This window comes from Capricornis sumatraensis, chromosome 4, assembly GCF_032405125.1.
Source record: "Capricornis sumatraensis isolate serow.1 chromosome 4, serow.2, whole genome shotgun sequence".
In the NCBI taxonomy this organism is placed as follows: domain Eukaryota; kingdom Metazoa; phylum Chordata; class Mammalia; order Artiodactyla; family Bovidae; genus Capricornis; species Capricornis sumatraensis.
The window spans coordinates 10,841,260-10,858,551 of NC_091072.1; the positions used below are offsets into that span (position 1 = coordinate 10,841,260).

Consider the following 17,292-nt stretch of genomic DNA (forward strand, 5'->3'; position numbering starts at 1 on the left):
TATGGTGTTTTTGTTATAGTAGCCCAAAATGACTAAGGTATCTTTTGATTTTTGTTGAAAATTCAGCATTTAAAAAAATAATCACTTTTTAAACCATTTTTTGGGACTGGCTCTATGTCAGGGTAGCCTTTCACTGATTAGCTGGGTTACCTCTTAGTCCATGTGGTGAAAGTTTAAGATGTTCTCAGGTCTCTCTGACCATATGTCTTGCCTGGGCTTGTGGGATTCACTATATATATATACATGGCTACTTTTCAATATCTCAATTTCCAAAAAGTCTCACCACAGCTTCTTTTTAGGGCTTTATATCTATATATTTCCACCTGTAATCTCTTGCTCCTATATTTCCAGCTGTAATCTCTTGTTTCAAGTATCTGTGGGTCTGTCATAACCTTGAAGTTTTAACAAGCAGTGACCACCCCTATCTGCTACCTGAAAACTGAGTTAGGTAACACAGAAAACAGTCATTTGGACACTTTCCAGATAGATTAGAAAATTGCAAATAAATAAGGTCTTCTCTGCTCCACCTGGTATAAGGGAGGAAACTGGGAAACAGATGGGCCTTTCCTCCAGACTAAACCATGCTATGCTGGGGAGGAAGTAGGGCATAGGAGACTAAATACCACACAATTTCCTGTCATTTTCAAGGTGGGTTTTTCTTGGTTGGACATTGGCTTGGCTGCTGTAGACCTTTGGATGTTTTCCAGAGGCTCCAATGGGGTTATTATATCAACCATTTTCTGATTGTCTTTTGATATTTCCAGAAAAAAAAAAAACAAAGGCTTGCTTGGTGTTTTCTGGTTCTCCCTTTTGCTGATTTCACTTCCATGAAGAATATTTTTAATTATTTATTTTCATCATTTTACCAAGGCTGCTTCAAAATCTTTGTCATATATATTTCTAATAAATGATGTACTTCGGTGTTGACATGTATTGACTGAATTTTGTTCCTCACCATAATTCAAAGTATCAATTCTTCAACACTCAGCCTTCTCTATGGTCCAATCTCACATCTGTACATGACTATTAGAATAACCACAGCTTTGACTATATGGACCTGTGTCAGAAAAATGATATCCCTGCCTTTGAATATACTGTTTAGGCTTGCATTACTTTGTCATAGCTTCCCTTCCAAGGAGCAAGCATCTTTTAATTTCATGGCTGATTATTGGTTGTATGCCTGTGTGTGTGTGCTAAGTCACTTTAGTTGTGTCTGACTCTGTTTTGGCCTTTTTCCCACACTTTGATTAGGTTGTTTGCTTTTCTGGTATTGAGTTGTATGAGCTGCTTGTGTATTTTGGAAAGTAATCCTTTGTCAGTTGTTTCATTCCCTATTATTTTCTCCCTTTCTGAGGGTTGTCTTTTCACCTTGCTTACAGTTTCCTTTTCTGTGCAAAAGTTTTTAAGTTTAATCAGGCCTCACTTGTTTACTTTTATTTTCATTTCCATTACTCTAGTGGGTGGGTCATAGAGGATCTTGCTTTGATTTATATCATCAAGTATTCTGCCTATATTTTCCTCTAAGAGTTTTAAAGTTTCTGGTCTTACATTTAGGTCTTTAATCAATTTTGAGTTTATCTTTGTGTATGGTGTTTCATTCTTTTACAGGTAGCTGTCCAGTTTTCCCAGCACCATTTATCGAAGAGGCTGTCTTTGCCCCATTGCATATTCTTGCCTCCTTTGTCAAAAATAAGGTACCCATAGGTACATGGGTATATTTCTGGGCTTTCTATCTTGTCCCATTGGTCTATATTTCTGTTTATGCACTAGTACCATACTGTCTTGAGCTCCATTCTTTCTCAAGACTGCTTTGGCTATTCAGGGTCTTTTGTGTTTCCATGAATTGTGAAATTTTTTGTTCTAGTTCTGTGAAAAGTGCCATTGGTAATTTGATAGAAATCGCATTGAATCTGTAGATTGTGTTTGGTAGTATAGTCATTTTCACAATATTGATTCTTCAAACTCTGCAACATGGAATATCTCTCCATCTGTTTATTTCATCTTTGAATTCTTTCATTAGTGTCTTATAATTTTCTGTGTACAGTTCTTTTGTCTCCTTAGGTAAGTTTATTCCTAAATGCTTAATTATTTTGTTGCAATGGTGAATGGGATTGATTGCTTAATTTCTCTTTCTGATTTTTTGTTGTTAGTATATAGAAATGCAAGTGGTTTCTGTGCATTGATTTTGTATCCTACAACTTTGCTAAATTCACTGATTAGCTCTAGTAGTTTTCTGATACTATCTTTAGGGTTTTCTATGTACAGTATCATGTACATCTCACTGTTTGTCATCTGCAAACAGTGAGAGCTTTATTTCGTCTTTCCTGATCTGGATTCCTTTTATTTCTTTTTCTTCTCTGATTGCTGTAGCTAGGACTTCCAGAACTATGTTGAATAATAGTGGTGAAAGTGGACACCCTTGTCTTGTTCTTAATCTTAGAGGGAATGCTTTCAATTTTTCACCATTGAGAATAATGTTTGCTGTAGGCTTATCACATATGGTCTTCACTATGTTGAGGTAGGTTCTTTCTATGCCCATTTTTTGAAGAGTTTTAGTCATAAATGGGTACTGAATTTTGTCAAAGGCTTTTTCTGTATCTATTGAGATGATCATATGGTTTTTATCTTTCACTTTGTTAATATGGTGTGTCACATTGACTGATTTCTATATATTGAAGAATCCTTGCATCCCTGGAATAAACCCAGTTTGATCATGGTATATGAGCTTTTTGATGTGTTGCTGAATTCTGTTTTCTAAAATTTTGTTGAGGAGTTTTTAATCTATGTTCATCAGTGATATTGGCCTGTAGTTTTCTTTCTCTGTGTTGTCTTTGGTTTTGGTATCAGGCTGATGGTGGCCTTGTAGAGTGAGTTTGGAAGTGTTCCTTCCTCTGCAATTTTTTGAAAGAGTTTTAGAAGGATAGGCACTAGCTCTTCTCTAAATGTTTGATAGAATTCTCTTGTGAAGCCATCTGGTCCTGGGCTTTTGTTTTGGGGGAGATTTTTTATCACAGCTTCAATTTCAGTGCTTGTAATTGGGTTGTTCATAATTTTTGTATCTTTCTGGTTCAGTATTGGAAGATTGATCTTTTCTAAGAATTTCTTTCAGGTTATGCATTTTATTGCCATATAATTGTCCATAATAGTCTGTTAATATCCTTTGTATTTCTGCATTGTCTGTTATAAACTCTCCTTTTTCATTTCTAATTTTGTTGATTTGTTTCTTCTTTCTTTTTTTTGTGATGAGTCTGGCTAAAAGTTTATCAATTTTGTTTATCTTCTCAAAGAACCAGCTTTTGGCTTTATTAATCTTTACTATTGTTTCATTTATTTTATGTTTATTTCTGCTCTGATCTTTACGATTTATTTACTTCTACTAATTTGGGGATTTGTTTGTTCTTCTTTTTCCAGTTGTTTTAGGCATAAAGCTAGGTTGTCTATTCGATGTTTTTCCTTGTTTCTTGAGGTAGGATTGTATTGCTATAAACTTCCCTCTTAGAACTACTTTTGCTGCATCCCATAGGTTTTGAGTTGTCATGCTTTCATTGTCATTTTTTTCTAGAAATTTTTTTATTTCCCTTTTGATTTTTTCAGTAACCAGTTGTTCTGTAGATACATATTGTTTAATCTTCAAGTGTTTGTGTTTCTACAGTTTTTTCTTATAATTGATATCTAGTCTCATAACATTGTGGCCAGAGAAAATTCTTGATATAATTTCAATTTTATTAAATTTACTGAGGTTTGATTTGTGACCCAAGATGTGGTCTATCCTGAAGAATGTTCCATGTGCGCTTGAGAAGAATGTGTATTCCTCTGCATTGGATGGAATGCCCAGAAGATATCAATGAGATCCATCTCATCTAATGTATCCTTTAAGACTTGTGTTCCCTTATTTTTTGTTTTGATGCTCTGTCCATTGGTATGAGTGGGCTGTTAAAGTCTCCTACTGTTATTGTGTTATTGTCAGTTTCTCCTTTTATGTCTGTTAGTGTTTGTCTGAGGTACTCAGGTACTCCTGTGTTGGGTGCATCAGTTCAGTTCAGTCGTGTCTGACTCTTTGCAACCCCATGAACTGCAGCACTCCAGGCCTCCCTGTCCATCACAAACTCCTGGAGTTCACCCAAACTCACGTCCATCGAGTCAGTGATGCCATCCGGCCATCTTATCTTCTGTCGTCCCCTTCTCTTCCCGCCCCTAATACCTCCCGGCATCAGGGTTTTTCCAGTGAGTCAACTCTTTGCCTGAGGTGGCCAAAGTACTGGAGTTTCAGCTTTAGCGTCATTCCTTCCAAAGAACACCCATTCCTTTAGAATGGACTGGTTGGATCTCCTTGCAGCCCAAGGGACTCTCAAGAGTCTTTTCCAAAACCACAGTTCAAAAGTATCAATTTTTCGGCACTCAGCCTCTTCACAGTCCAACTTTCACATCCATACATGACTACTGGAAAAACCATAGCCTTGACTAGATGAATTTTTGTTGGCAAAGTAATGTCTCTGCTTTTGAACATGCTCTCTAGGTTGGTCATAACTTTCCTTCCAAGGAGTAAGCGTCTTTTAATTTCATGGCTGCAATCACCATCTGTTGGATGTATAGATATTTACAATTGTTATGTCTTCCTCTTGGATTGATCTCTTTATCATTATGTAGTGTCCTTCCTTATCTCTTGTAAACTTATTTATTTTAAGGTCTATTTTGTCTGATATGGGGATTGCTACTCCAGCTTTCTTTTGCTTCCCATTTGCATGCAATATATTCTTCCATCCTCTCACTTTCAGTCTATATGTGTCTTTAGATCTGAAGTGAGTTTCTTGTAGACAGCATATATTTGGGTCTTGTTTTTATGTCCATTCAGCCAGTCTGTGTCTTTTGGTTGGAGCATTTTATCTGTTTACATTTAAAGTAATTTTCATATATATGTTCCTATTGCCATTTTCTTAACTGTTTTCATTTGTATATCTTTTTCTTCTCTTGTATTTCTTGACTATATAAGTCCCTTTAACATTTGTTCTAAAGCCTTGGTCATATTGAATTCTCTTAACTTTTGCTTGTCTGAAAAACTTTTTATCTCTCCAACAATTTTGAATGAGATCCTTGCCAGTTACAGTAATCTTGATTATAAACTTTTCCCCTTCAGTGCTTTAAAAATATCCTGCCATTCCCTCCTGGCCTGCAGAATTTCTGCTGAAAGATCAGATGTTAAACCTATGAGGTTTCCCTTGTATGCTACTGTTGCTTTTCCCTTGCTGCTTTTAATACATTTCCTTTGTCTTTAGTCTTTGTAAGTTTGATTAGTATGTACTTGATGTGTGTCTCCTTGGGTTTATCCTGTATGGGACTCTTTGCACCTCTTTGAACTTGATTGACTATTTCCTTTTCCTTGTTGGGGAAATTTTCAACTATAATCTCTTCAAATTTTTTCTCATGCTCTTTCTTTTTCTCGTCTTCTTCTGGGACCTATATAATTCAAATGTTGGTAAATTTGATATTGTCCCAGGGGTCTCTGAGACTATCCTCAGTTCTTTTCATTCTTTTTACTTTATTCTGCTCTTCAAAAGTTATTTCCACCATTTTATCTTCCAGCCCACTGATTTATTCTTCAGCTTCAAATATTCTGCTCTTGATTCTTTTTAGAGTATTTTTCATTTCAGTCATTGTGTTATTTGTGTGCTTATTTTTTAATTCTTCTAGGTCTTTGTTAATGGATTCTTGCATTTTCTCCATTCTGTTTTCAAGGTTTTTGATCATCTTTACTATCAGTATTCTGAATTCTTTTTCAGGGAGCTTGCTTATTTCCTCTTCATTTATTTGGACTTCTGTGTTTCTAGTTTGTTCCTTCATTTGTGTAGTATTTCTCTGCTTTTCATTATTTTATTTTAATCTTCTTGTGTTTGAGGTCTCGTCTTCCCAGGCTTCAAGGTTGAATTCTTTTTTCCTTTTGGTTTCTGCCCTCCTAAGTTTGGTCCAAGTTTTGTGCTGAGGTTTTTTTGTTTTTCTTTTTTTTTTTCCCTCTGATTGGCAAGGTTGAGTGAGGTGATAATCCTATCTGCTGATAATTAGGTTTGTACTTTTGTTTTGTTTGTTGTTTAGAAACAAATGCTAATGCTTGTTGGGTAATGCTGGGTCTTATATTCAGGTGGTTTCCTTTGTGTGAGTTCTCACTTTTTGATACTCCCTAGAGTGAGTTCTACGGTAGTCTAGGATCTTGAAGTCAGTGCTCCCACTCTAAAGGCTCAGGGCTTGATCTCTGGTCAGGAATGAAGATTCCACACATGGTTTGTTATGGCATTAAGTGAGGTTAAAACAAATACTCAAAAACGAGAAACCAAAGATGAACCTCAGACAAATGGCAGTTACAAAATCAGGCAAAGACTAATTTAAATAACAAAATATATACATATGCACCCATAAGCAAATTCAAAACAGTTAGACAAAAGTACAGTAGATTTCCCTGGCAAACAAAGGAAACCAAAAATTATATCTACCAGTTAAGAATAAAACTAGCTAAAGCATAAACTGGAAGACAGAACTAAAGCAAGGTGCCAGGTGGGGAATAAAGCAATGAAAACAAAGCTAATAAATATGTTGAATGGAAAGGAAAGAAAGAAAGAATAGATATGCAAAGTTAAATAGAGGTAGATAAACAAAATTTATATACATCAAAGATTAACTGCAACGGGAAGAGAACAGTAGGAAAAGCAAACAAAGGTATAAATGTAGAAAAACTAATAATAGATTTTAAAGAAATTAAAATTTTAAAAGGAGGGGAAAAAAAGGAAAACTCCATAGAACTACAAAAGCACAACATAGAGGCAGGAGTTTATAACAACAATTTTTAAACAATGTGACTGAGAAAAGAGAAAAAAAGAAGCTCAAAAGCTTAATTAGATTTCATAGTGCCAAAAATATTGTCAGCCAGGGCAGCATGAAATATAGTGCTCTAGAAGGGTATGGCAACCAGTATTGGCCAATAAACTCCAGTACTCTTGCCTGGAGAACTTCCCTGGCAGAGAAGGCTGGCAGACCACAGTCCACAAAGTCACAAGGAGTTGAACATGTCCGAAGCGACCCTGCGTGCATAGATGCAACACTTCATGCCTGTGGCAGCTTTGCCCCAGTGAGGGTTGATCATGAAGGTGGTGCAGCTGCTTGGCTTTCAGGGACCCTAGGTGCCAAGTGTGCAGGGGCACAGACTGCCTCTGCCACAGGAGTTATGACCCTATCAGAGTCTTTCTTCAAGTTTCTTGTAGCTGGCGATCAGAAGGCCCCTGTAGCCAGTGTTTCTCTGCATCTCTGACTGTTCAAGCACTTGCCTGGGGTCCATCTCTGTTGTTCAACCCATTAGGCACATAGAGGGCACCCCCCCCCACCCCCGCCCACGCTGGCTGGAGCCCTACTGTGTAGTCTTGCACATCAGTCACTTAAAGGAGCACCCTGGGTGGGGTCCTACTCTGTAGTTCAGTGTGTCAGGTGTTTGAGGGCCAGCCTCTCTATTGTTCAGCTGCTGATGTAGGCATGTGCAGAGAGAGGGTATGGTGATGGCTCCACTCCCTCCATGTGACAGCCATATTGCCTTGCTTCCATGGCTGCCTGGCTTTCCTCCACAGGCTTTTCCCACCACGTCTCCTCTCTCACATTCTCTTGATCCGTCTCTCCACAGTCAACAGCACCCCTTGCCCTGGGATTGCTCCACAGTCTTTAAACTCAAATTCCCACCCACTGCGCCTTCTAGGGAACCTACATCCCTGTCCCAGGTATGTATGGCTGTGGCAAGCACTGTCTTGATTCTCCTTCCATTTAGGTGCCACAGTTCAGTTGTTTCAGTATCAGCCTTAAATGTTTCTCTTCTGACTCAGACAATTGCCCCGATGTTGGGATTGGACCCCTGTTTCACTTTCCCCACCCACTGAGGGCAGGTCCAGTCCTAGTAACACTCCTATTTTTCTCCCTAGTTCCTTCATCCTACCAAATTTTGCGTGGTTCTATAAATTCCTTTCCACTGGTCAGGTACTCTTGTCCACTCTCAGCTGGTGTTCTGCATGTATTTCTGTGTCTGACGGTGTATTCTTGATGTATCTGTGGAGAGAGATGTACTCCAGGTCCACCTACTCCTCCGTCTCCTTGTTCTCTCCCTTCTTCAGTTTCTTTAATCAATGTCTTTATATAGTTTTCAGTGAAAAGATCTTTCATTTCCTTGGTTAAATTTATTCCTAGGTATTTTATCCTTCTGATGCAATTATAAATGGTATTGTTTTTTAGTTTTGCTTTCTGATAGCTTATTATTGTTAAGAGATAATGTAACCAATTTTTGTATATTGATTTTGCGTCTTGCAACTTTAGTGAATTTCTTTCTAGTTCCAACAGTTAATGGGCTTCCCTGGTGGCTCAGATGATAAAGAATCTGCCTGCAATGCAGGAAACCCAGCTTTGACCCCTGAGTTGGAAAGAACCCCTGGAGAAGGAAATGGCTACCCAATCCAGTATTTGTGCCCAGAGAATTTTATAGACAGGAGCCTGGTGGGCTACAGTCCAAAAGAGTTGAACACAACTGAGCAACTAACACTTTCATTTTAGGGTTTTCTATTTATGTCACCTGCAAATAGTGACAGTTTCATTTCTTTCTTTCCCAGTTTGAATGTCTTTTAGTTGTTTTTCTTGCCTAATTGCTCTGACTGAGGCTTCCAATACTATGCTAGATAAAAGTGGCAATTATAGGTATCCTTCTCTTGTTCCTGGTCTTATTGGGAAAGTTTCCAACTTTACACTGCTGAGTGTGATGTTGATCATGGCCTTTATTATGTTGTGGCGTATTCTCTCTATATTCACTTTGGTGAATTTTTATCCTGAAAGCAGATTGAAATTTATTAAGTGCTTTTTCTGCATCTATTGAGATGATCATATGATTTTTTTATTCTTCATTTTGTTAAAGGGGTGTATCACACTGATTGATTCAGAGAGATTGAACTATTCTTGGATCCCTGGAATATATCTCACTGGATCATGGTGTATGATCCTTTCAGTGTGTTGTTGAATTCATGTTGCCAATATTCTCTTGAGGATTTCTCCACCTATATTCGTTAGGAATTTGGCCTATAATTTTCTTTTATTCATGCTATTTTTGAGTGGTTTTGATATTAGGATAATACTGGCCTCATAAGTGAGTTAAGAAAGTTTTCTTCTTTTTGTGAAAGCTTGTAGTGTCTTTTTTGCTTGTTTTTCATTTTCACACTAATATATATCATGCTATCTATAATAATAGATAATGTTTCAGTTCAGTTCAGTTGCTCAGTCATGTACGACTCTTTGAGACCCCATGAATCACAGCCAGGCCTCCCTGTCCATTGCCAGCTCTCGGAGTTCACTCAAACTCATGTCCATCGAGTCGGTGATGCCATCCAGCCATCTCATCCTCTGTCGTCTCCTTCTCCTCCTGCCCCCAATCCTTCCCACCATAAGGGTCTTTTCCAATGAGTCACCTCTTCACATGAGGTGGCCAAGGTATTGGAGTTTCAGCTTTAGCATCAGTCCTTCCAATGAACACCTAGGACTGATCTCCTTTAGGATGGACTGGCTTGATCTCCTTGCAGCCCAAGGGAATCTCAAGAGTCTTCTCCAACACCACAGTTCAAAAGCATCAAATCTTCAGTGCTCAGCTTTCTTCACAGTCCAACTCTCACATCCACACATGACCACTGGAAAAACCATAGCCTTGACTAGACGGACTTTTGTTGGCAAATTAATGTCTCTGCTTTTCAATATGCTATCTAGGTTGATCATAACTTTCCTTCCAAGGAGTAAGCATCTTTTAATTTCATGGCTGCAATCACCATCTGCAGTGATTTTGGAGCCCCTAAAAATAAAGTCTGACACTGTTTCCCCATCTATTTCCCATGAAATGGGAAAGGGAAATTTCCCATAAAATGGCCTCATAATTGAGTTTAGAAAGTTTTCTTCTTTTTGTGAAAGTTTGTAGTGTCTTTTTTTTGTTTGTTTTTCATTTTGACACTTAATATATATCATGCTATCTATAATAACAGATAATGTTTGAAAACTAATAAATTGGTAATTTTAAAAATTTCTTAACTCATACTTTTACAATTTAAGTATAATAACCATCATTAGATAGTAAGAAATATATATATATATATTTAGATCTAAAATGCAAGTTATCTTTTTCAGTATAATCATATGGGTGCTGATACGACTATTGTCATTCAAAAGATTTTCCAGTTGACTGGATTGACCAATGCTGTAAGTGTTTACTTATGCATTTGCTTGTGTTACCTAAACAGTTTTCAGAGTTTGCTTGTTTTTTTTTAAATGAACCTGCCTGAATACACATGTTGTGTGAAAGAGGACAAATATATAACCATTTTAAGTTTTCTAGCTCTTTAATTGCAGTAATAAATAATTATAAATACCTACTTAGGGTTTTGTAAGGATTAAATTATGTAAAGCACTTGACATTGGCCTGGCTTAATTAAGTACAAGCAAATCAAAGTGTTCCTTATTACTTGTTTTATTTGTGATATTTATTACTCACTAATAGAATTTATAAGATCCAATCCAGATTTACAGTTTATATTTTTAATGTGTATGTCAAGTATAGTGTTTATTTTTGCAGATAAATTTCCAAATTTATTTAAGCCATATAGTTTGAACATATTTTCTTTATGTCTCTTATTTTAGATTTTTACTTCATTTAATATTACAGTAATTCTATCTTCATTAGAGCTTTGGGTAGATGAAAATAAAATTCCAGTAACTGGAGATGCTAATGAAGTATTACACAGATTTTTAAAATGGAAACGATCTTATCTTGTTCTACGTCCACATGATGTGGCGTTTTTACTTGTGTAAGTATATCTTGTCATTACTAAATCTTGCACATTAGAAAGCGTATGTAATTTTACCTAATTTCTGACAGGCCGTTAAGGAAAAAATATCTTGTCATTTCTTTATATACAATATCCTGTGAATAGTATTTTTCACAACATACGTTTTATAGCAGAATTACTAATATCAATTACTCTATATATTGGCTGATAGTTAAAACTCACTTCAACCTTATTAAAGTATGTCTTCTTACACTGAGTATATAACATATCATTAAATGTGCCTAAGTGGTAGCACTAGTGGTAAAGAAACTGCCTGCCAATGCAGGAGACTCAAGAGATGTGAGTTCAGTCCTGGGGTTGGGAAGATCCCCTGGAGTAGGAAATGGCAACTCACTTCAGTATTTTTGCCTGGAAAATACCACGGGCAGAGGAACCAGGTGGGCTACAGTCCATGGGGTCACAAAGAGTCGGACACAACTGAGTAACTAACACTTAACTAAATGTAAAATATTAGCAATATCTATTTGAAGAAATGTATTCTATGAATTTAGAGATGTAGCCTTCTTTTTATGCTTTGTTTCTATAAAACAAAAGCAAATAATGATGAAGTGGAAACACTATTGTACATTTCAATATCTCTAATGTACTATATTCACAATCAACCACATTTTTAAAAATACAAGCCTCCATTTCTATTTAATAATCTCTTTGTTTTTATCTTATCAATATTCAGGACCCATATGTATTATATATTATCATATTATGTAAAAATCATATATATAATTATAAAATTTTAACCTTTTATATTATTTTCCTTCCCCAAATACACATACCTTTGCATGGTTAGACCAGGCTAATTATATCTGATTAAGAGGAGGTTTCAACCCAGAAGCTTACTCTGCCCATTTGTCAACTAAATTATCTTAGCTTTCTAGTTTTAAGGAATTTTATTTATTTTTATTATGTTTACTTTTAAGAATAAGTAAATTTTGAAAATAAAAAAGAATCTTCATTATTGTCTAAAAATTAATATGATAATTCACTTTTTATTATTTTTAATCTGTATTACTATTTTTAAAATAAGCAGACATGTATCATCCATTTCTATGCTTTCTTATCCTAGCATTAGGTGGAAATATCTGAAATTGTTATTTGAGTATGCAAAACAACAAAGTACTAGTTAAATTTAATATTAATTGTGCTTAATTTTGCAAAGTTATATGATCATGCTTTTTTAAACTTAAGTTACAGAGAAAAATCAAATTATATTGGTGCAACCTTTCAAGGGAGGATGTGTGATAAACACTATGGAGGAGGTGTTGCTCTGGTATGGTATGATTTAATTTACTTGGCTAAGATGTATAAATGAGATGCTATTTGGATTAATATGCAATTAACTTTCAATAGTTTGTTATGGCTAAGTATACATGAACCATGAACTTCCAGATGTTCAAGCTGGTTTTAGAAAAGGCAGAAGATCCAGAGATCAAATTGCCAACATCCATTAGATCACTGAAAAAGCAAGAGAGTTCCAGAAAAACTTTTATTTCTGCTTTATTGACTATGCCAAAGCCTTTGACTGTGTGGATCACAATAAACTGGAAAATTCTGAAGGAGATGGGAATACCAGACCACCTAACCTGCCTCTTGAGAAACCTGTGTGCAGGTCAGGAAGCAACAGTTGGAACTGGACATGGAACAACAGACTGGTTCCAAATAGGAAAAGGAGTACGTCAAGGCTGTATATTGTCACCCTGATTATTTAACTTATATGCAGAGTACATCATGAGAAATGCTGGACTAGATGAAGCACAAGCTGGAATCAAGATTGCCAGGAGGAATATAAATAACCTCAGATATGCAGATGACACCACCCTTATGGCAGAAAGCAAAGAAGAAGAGCCTCTTGATGAAAGTGAAAGGAGTGAAAAAGTTGGCTGAAAGTTCAACCTTCAGAAAACTAAGATCATGGCATCTAGTCCCATCACTTCATGGCGAATAGACGGGGAAACAGTGGAAACAGTAAGAAACTTTATTTTCTTGGGCTCCAAAATCACTGCAGATGTGATTGAAGCCATGAAATTAAAAGACACTTACTCCTTAGAGGAAAAGTTATGACCAACCTAGACAGCATATTAAAAAGAAGAGTTTGCCAACCAAAGTCCATCTAGTTAAGGCTATGATGTTTTCACTAGTCATATATGGATGTGAGTGTTGGACTATAAAGAAAGCTCAGGGCCGAAGAATTGATGCTTTTGAAGTGTGGTGTTGGAGAAGACTCTTGAGAGTCCCTTGGACAGCAAGGAGATCCAACCAGTTCATCCTGAAGGAAATCAGTCCTGAATATCCGTTGGAAGGACTTGATGTTGAAGCTGAAACTCCAATACTTTGGCCACCTGATGTGAAGAGCTGACTCTTTGAAAAGACCCTGATCCTGGGAGAGACTGAAACAGGAGGAGGAGGGGATGACAGAGGATGCAGTGGCTGGATGGCATCACCAACTTGATGGACTTGAGTTTGAGTAAACTCCAGGAGTTGGTGATGGACAGGGAAGCCTGCAGTGCTGCAGTCTATGGGGTTGCAAAGAGTCGGACATGACTGAACAACTGGACTGAACTGAACTGATATTAAAATTTGCATAATGATTCTAGGGATCTTTTCCTGCTGCTGACAAAAATGTGTGAACTATTAAAAGTCCTCATTTAACTTAATATATATATATAAAATTTTTAAAATTTTCCTCTGATGAGTTCAAATTATCCTCTTTAGAAAGTTAGGGTAGTGATCTATTTTATAGTTTTATAAGATGCTCATAATTTTTTCATATACTCAATATTTAATAATTTTAATATCAATTAATTTTATATAAATAATTTTAATTTTGAGATTTTTCTCCATTGTTTAGCTAATTAAATTATGAACTGGGTTAAAATTAAACTCCTGTAACTATCAATTGCCTCAAAATGCTTCCTGGGATATGGGTGAAGAATAATAACATCATCAAATGCACTAATTAGCACTGCTAGTAGAAAATCTTGATGTGCTTAATATTGGCATGTTTTTGCTTCTATTGCATAATACTTTGATTATTCCTGACATACCAAACTTGCCTTTTTAAATTTTTTGTGTGTTTGTACACAGTCATCTGGAGTTTTAGAAAGGTAATGCATCATGCACTTCTTTCAGTAAATAAGTGACGATATAAGAAGAATCAATGAAATGGAGACATAAATTTCATACCTTAAATTCATAATTCATGAAAATATGGCTTATCTTTTACAGCAAATGATTATCTAGTCTCAAAAGCTAGAATTTGCTTCAATTACCCAGTCATAGGCAACTCTGAAAAATCTTAAGACTTTCCAATGCAACCAGTTTAGCTACCAAGTGGAAGGGTATCTCCATATTTACTGGTCTCTGTACTGAAAGGAGCAATCAGAGAACTCTTCTAGTATTCTTCTTTCTTATTTTCCACACTTCACTGGGGTAATCACTGCCTAACCCTTCACTGGAAAAATTAACAACAGCTGATATTCACAAAAATGCGATACTGAAGAAAATAGTCAAAGCTCATGTCCTCTAATACTTAAACACCCACCACCCTCTCCCCTGCTTAACCCCCAGAGTTGTGGAATAAATTCTAAGAACCAAAATTTTTCTATGCTGCTTCTTCCTAAAAGTTTATGGGTGAAACCAATCCAGGTAGTTCTGGGGTGAGTAAAAGCAAGTAAATATAATTAGCAGAAAATTTTTGATGTCTGCAGCTCTTTGCCCTTGGGTTCCTCCGCTCATCTATCCTAACACAAGTTCACTCACAAGGATGGACACAAATTAGCTCTTGCCAGCACAAGTTACATACATTACATGCTACCAGACACTTCATCTGTTGACTTCAGTTTGTGGACTATACAGATCCCTAGTGTTAAACTTTCTCAGAATAAAAGCACACTACACAACACTGACAACGTGAGGCAGAACTATGAATAGCTGTAGGCAAGGCACTTCAAACAAAACGAAGTGTTCAGTATCAAAGATGCAGACTCGTTGGAAACATTATGAACAAGAAAATAGCCATAATCAATTGCATGAAAAGTACATATGAAGATAAACTATCAAATTGGGAAGGCAGAACTGGAACCTCTCTCAGAAGACACTGGAGAAGTTACAGACAAAATTAAAAGACGTGGATGACTGAAGTAACGGAGATAAAATTTTTAAAGTCAAAAGAACACTTTTGAAGAAAAAAATGGAGATAATTTCACAGAATGATAGTCATGACACACTGTCTCTAGCCACTACCAGATCAACAAGATTCCTGCAACAGCAAAGTCCCCCTGGAGTAGGCCCATGATCTCTGGCAGTATGGGATGAAAGTGGGTTGTCTGATGAAAAGGATACATGGAAAGCCAAAAAAGAAGAGATAAAAATGCATACCTCTAATGGAATTAAAATATCAAAGAAAAGCCATGTTTCTAAAAAGAAAAAAGTAATATAACAATGTGTAACAAGGAAGACATTCCATAGGGTGAAAAGCCACACTGAATGCAAAAAGACTTTTTTCTTAAAATATTGAGCTAAAAGTACTTTGAAGGCAAGATTCATAATTTTAAAAAATGTTTTAATTCAAACATAAGGAACAATAAAAATATTTTCAGTCACATAAGTCCTCAAAAAATTTGTAAATAAAAGACTAACACTCATAACATATTTGTATAAATTATTTATGAAAAGCCACAAGGATTATGAAAACTGCTTCCCTAGTGGTTCAGATGGTAAAGAATCTGCCTGCAATGTGAGAGACCTGGGTTCAATCCTGGGTGGGGAAGATCCACTGGAGAAGGGAATGGCAACCCACTCCAGTATTCTTGCCAGGAGAATCCCATGGACAGAGGAGCCTGGAGGGTTACACTCCATGGGGTCACAAAGCGTTGGACAGAGTGACTAACACATATGCATGCATAAAGTGAGTGAATGTTGCTAAATGTTATTGTTACCTTAAAAGGAAAATAGAGAGCTTCCCCGGTGACTCGGTGGTAAAGAACCCACCTGCCAATGCAGAGGACATGGTCCCTGGTGAGGTTGGGAAGGTCCCCCAGAGAAAGAAATGGCAACCCACTCCAGTATTCTTGCCTGGGAAATCCCGTGGATAGAGGAGCAGTGGTGAGCTACAGTCCATGGGGTTGCAAGAGGGTCCCACACGATTAAACAAAAACTGAAAGGAAAATACCTGAAACTGGGCTAGGATTGAGGTGCATGGCAAAGAAAAGTTAAGTCTGTACAAAACTAGAACTCATAGCTTCTGTGATAGAGTGGAGAGGATTGTGCGTGCTCCGTCACTCCGTTGTTTCTGACTCTTTGCGACCCCTTAGACTGGAGCCGGCCAGGCTCCTCTGTCCATGAGATTTCTCAGGCAAAAATACTGGAGTGGGTTGCCATTTCCTACCCCAACAGGATCTTCCCAATAGAGGGATCAAATCATTGTCTCCTTGTCTCCTGCATTGGCAGGCAGAGTAAAGAGGAGATAAAAATGAAATGAAAGCATATGATAGGACTTGTCTTCTTAAGAAAACAGGAAAGATATTGATATGTTCTAGAAAGAAGTAAGGGTGTATGAAATGGAAGTTAGTCTTAAAAACAACCAAGAAGAGAACTATACCAGATAATAGCCTAGTAGAAGAAATGTAAATACAGTCAAGGAAGAAGAAGCATGAAAACAATAATGTAAAATAAAATGACCAGAAAATAATCAAATTAAATGGTTTAAATGATGGGGTCACATAGTCGGACACAACTGAAGTGACTTAGCAATAGAATGACAATCATGTGAATGTAGATGAATTAAACCAATTAAGTGAGTCTCTGATGGATTTTTTTTAAAGTTAAGTTCAAACATTAGTTCTTTATAAGAAATACATTAATAAGACAAAGTATTGGAGAAGGAAATGGCAGCCCACTCCAGTGTTCTTGCCTGGAGAATCCCAGGGACGGGGGAGCCTGGTGGGCTGCTGTCTATGGGGTCGCACAGAGTCGGACACGACTGAAGAGACTTAGCAGCAGCAGCAGCACATGCTACAGCATGGATGAAACTATTATGCTAAGGAAAAGAAAACAGTTCAAAAAGATCATATAGGAACCCATTTATAAGAAATATGTTAAATAGCCAAATGTATACAGACAGAAAGTAGAGAGCTCGGGGAAAAGGAGAATGGAGGGTGACTTCTCATGGGGATATTTCTTTTAATATATTCTAAAATTATTAGGGAATTTTGCATAGTTTTGTGAATATATTAAAACCATTGCATTATACATGTTAAGTGGCTATGTTCCACTGGCATATGAATTTTATGTCAATAAAGTTGCTTTTAAAAATTGTAAAAAAAAATACATTAATAAGACAAAGTGAAGGTGAATATAAGATAAAATATACCTCAGTTAAATAAGTAAACATGAGAAAATG

The 17,292-nt window shown here is 36.6% G+C and overlaps 1 protein-coding gene across 1 annotated transcript in view; it reads left to right on the plus strand.

Moving 5' to 3' along the window:
• The window catches only part of LOC138078075 (disintegrin and metalloproteinase domain-containing protein 2), a 112,601-nt gene that overhangs the window by 32,311 nt on the left and 62,998 nt on the right, over positions 1–17,292 (plus strand). Inside the window, exons 8-10 of the mRNA XM_068970571.1 lie at positions 10,177–10,248; positions 10,687–10,853; positions 12,081–12,162. Coding sequence (XP_068826672.1) covers positions 10,177–10,248; positions 10,687–10,853; positions 12,081–12,162 — 321 coding nt within the window. The remainder of the gene's footprint in view (positions 1–10,176; positions 10,249–10,686; positions 10,854–12,080; positions 12,163–17,292) is intronic.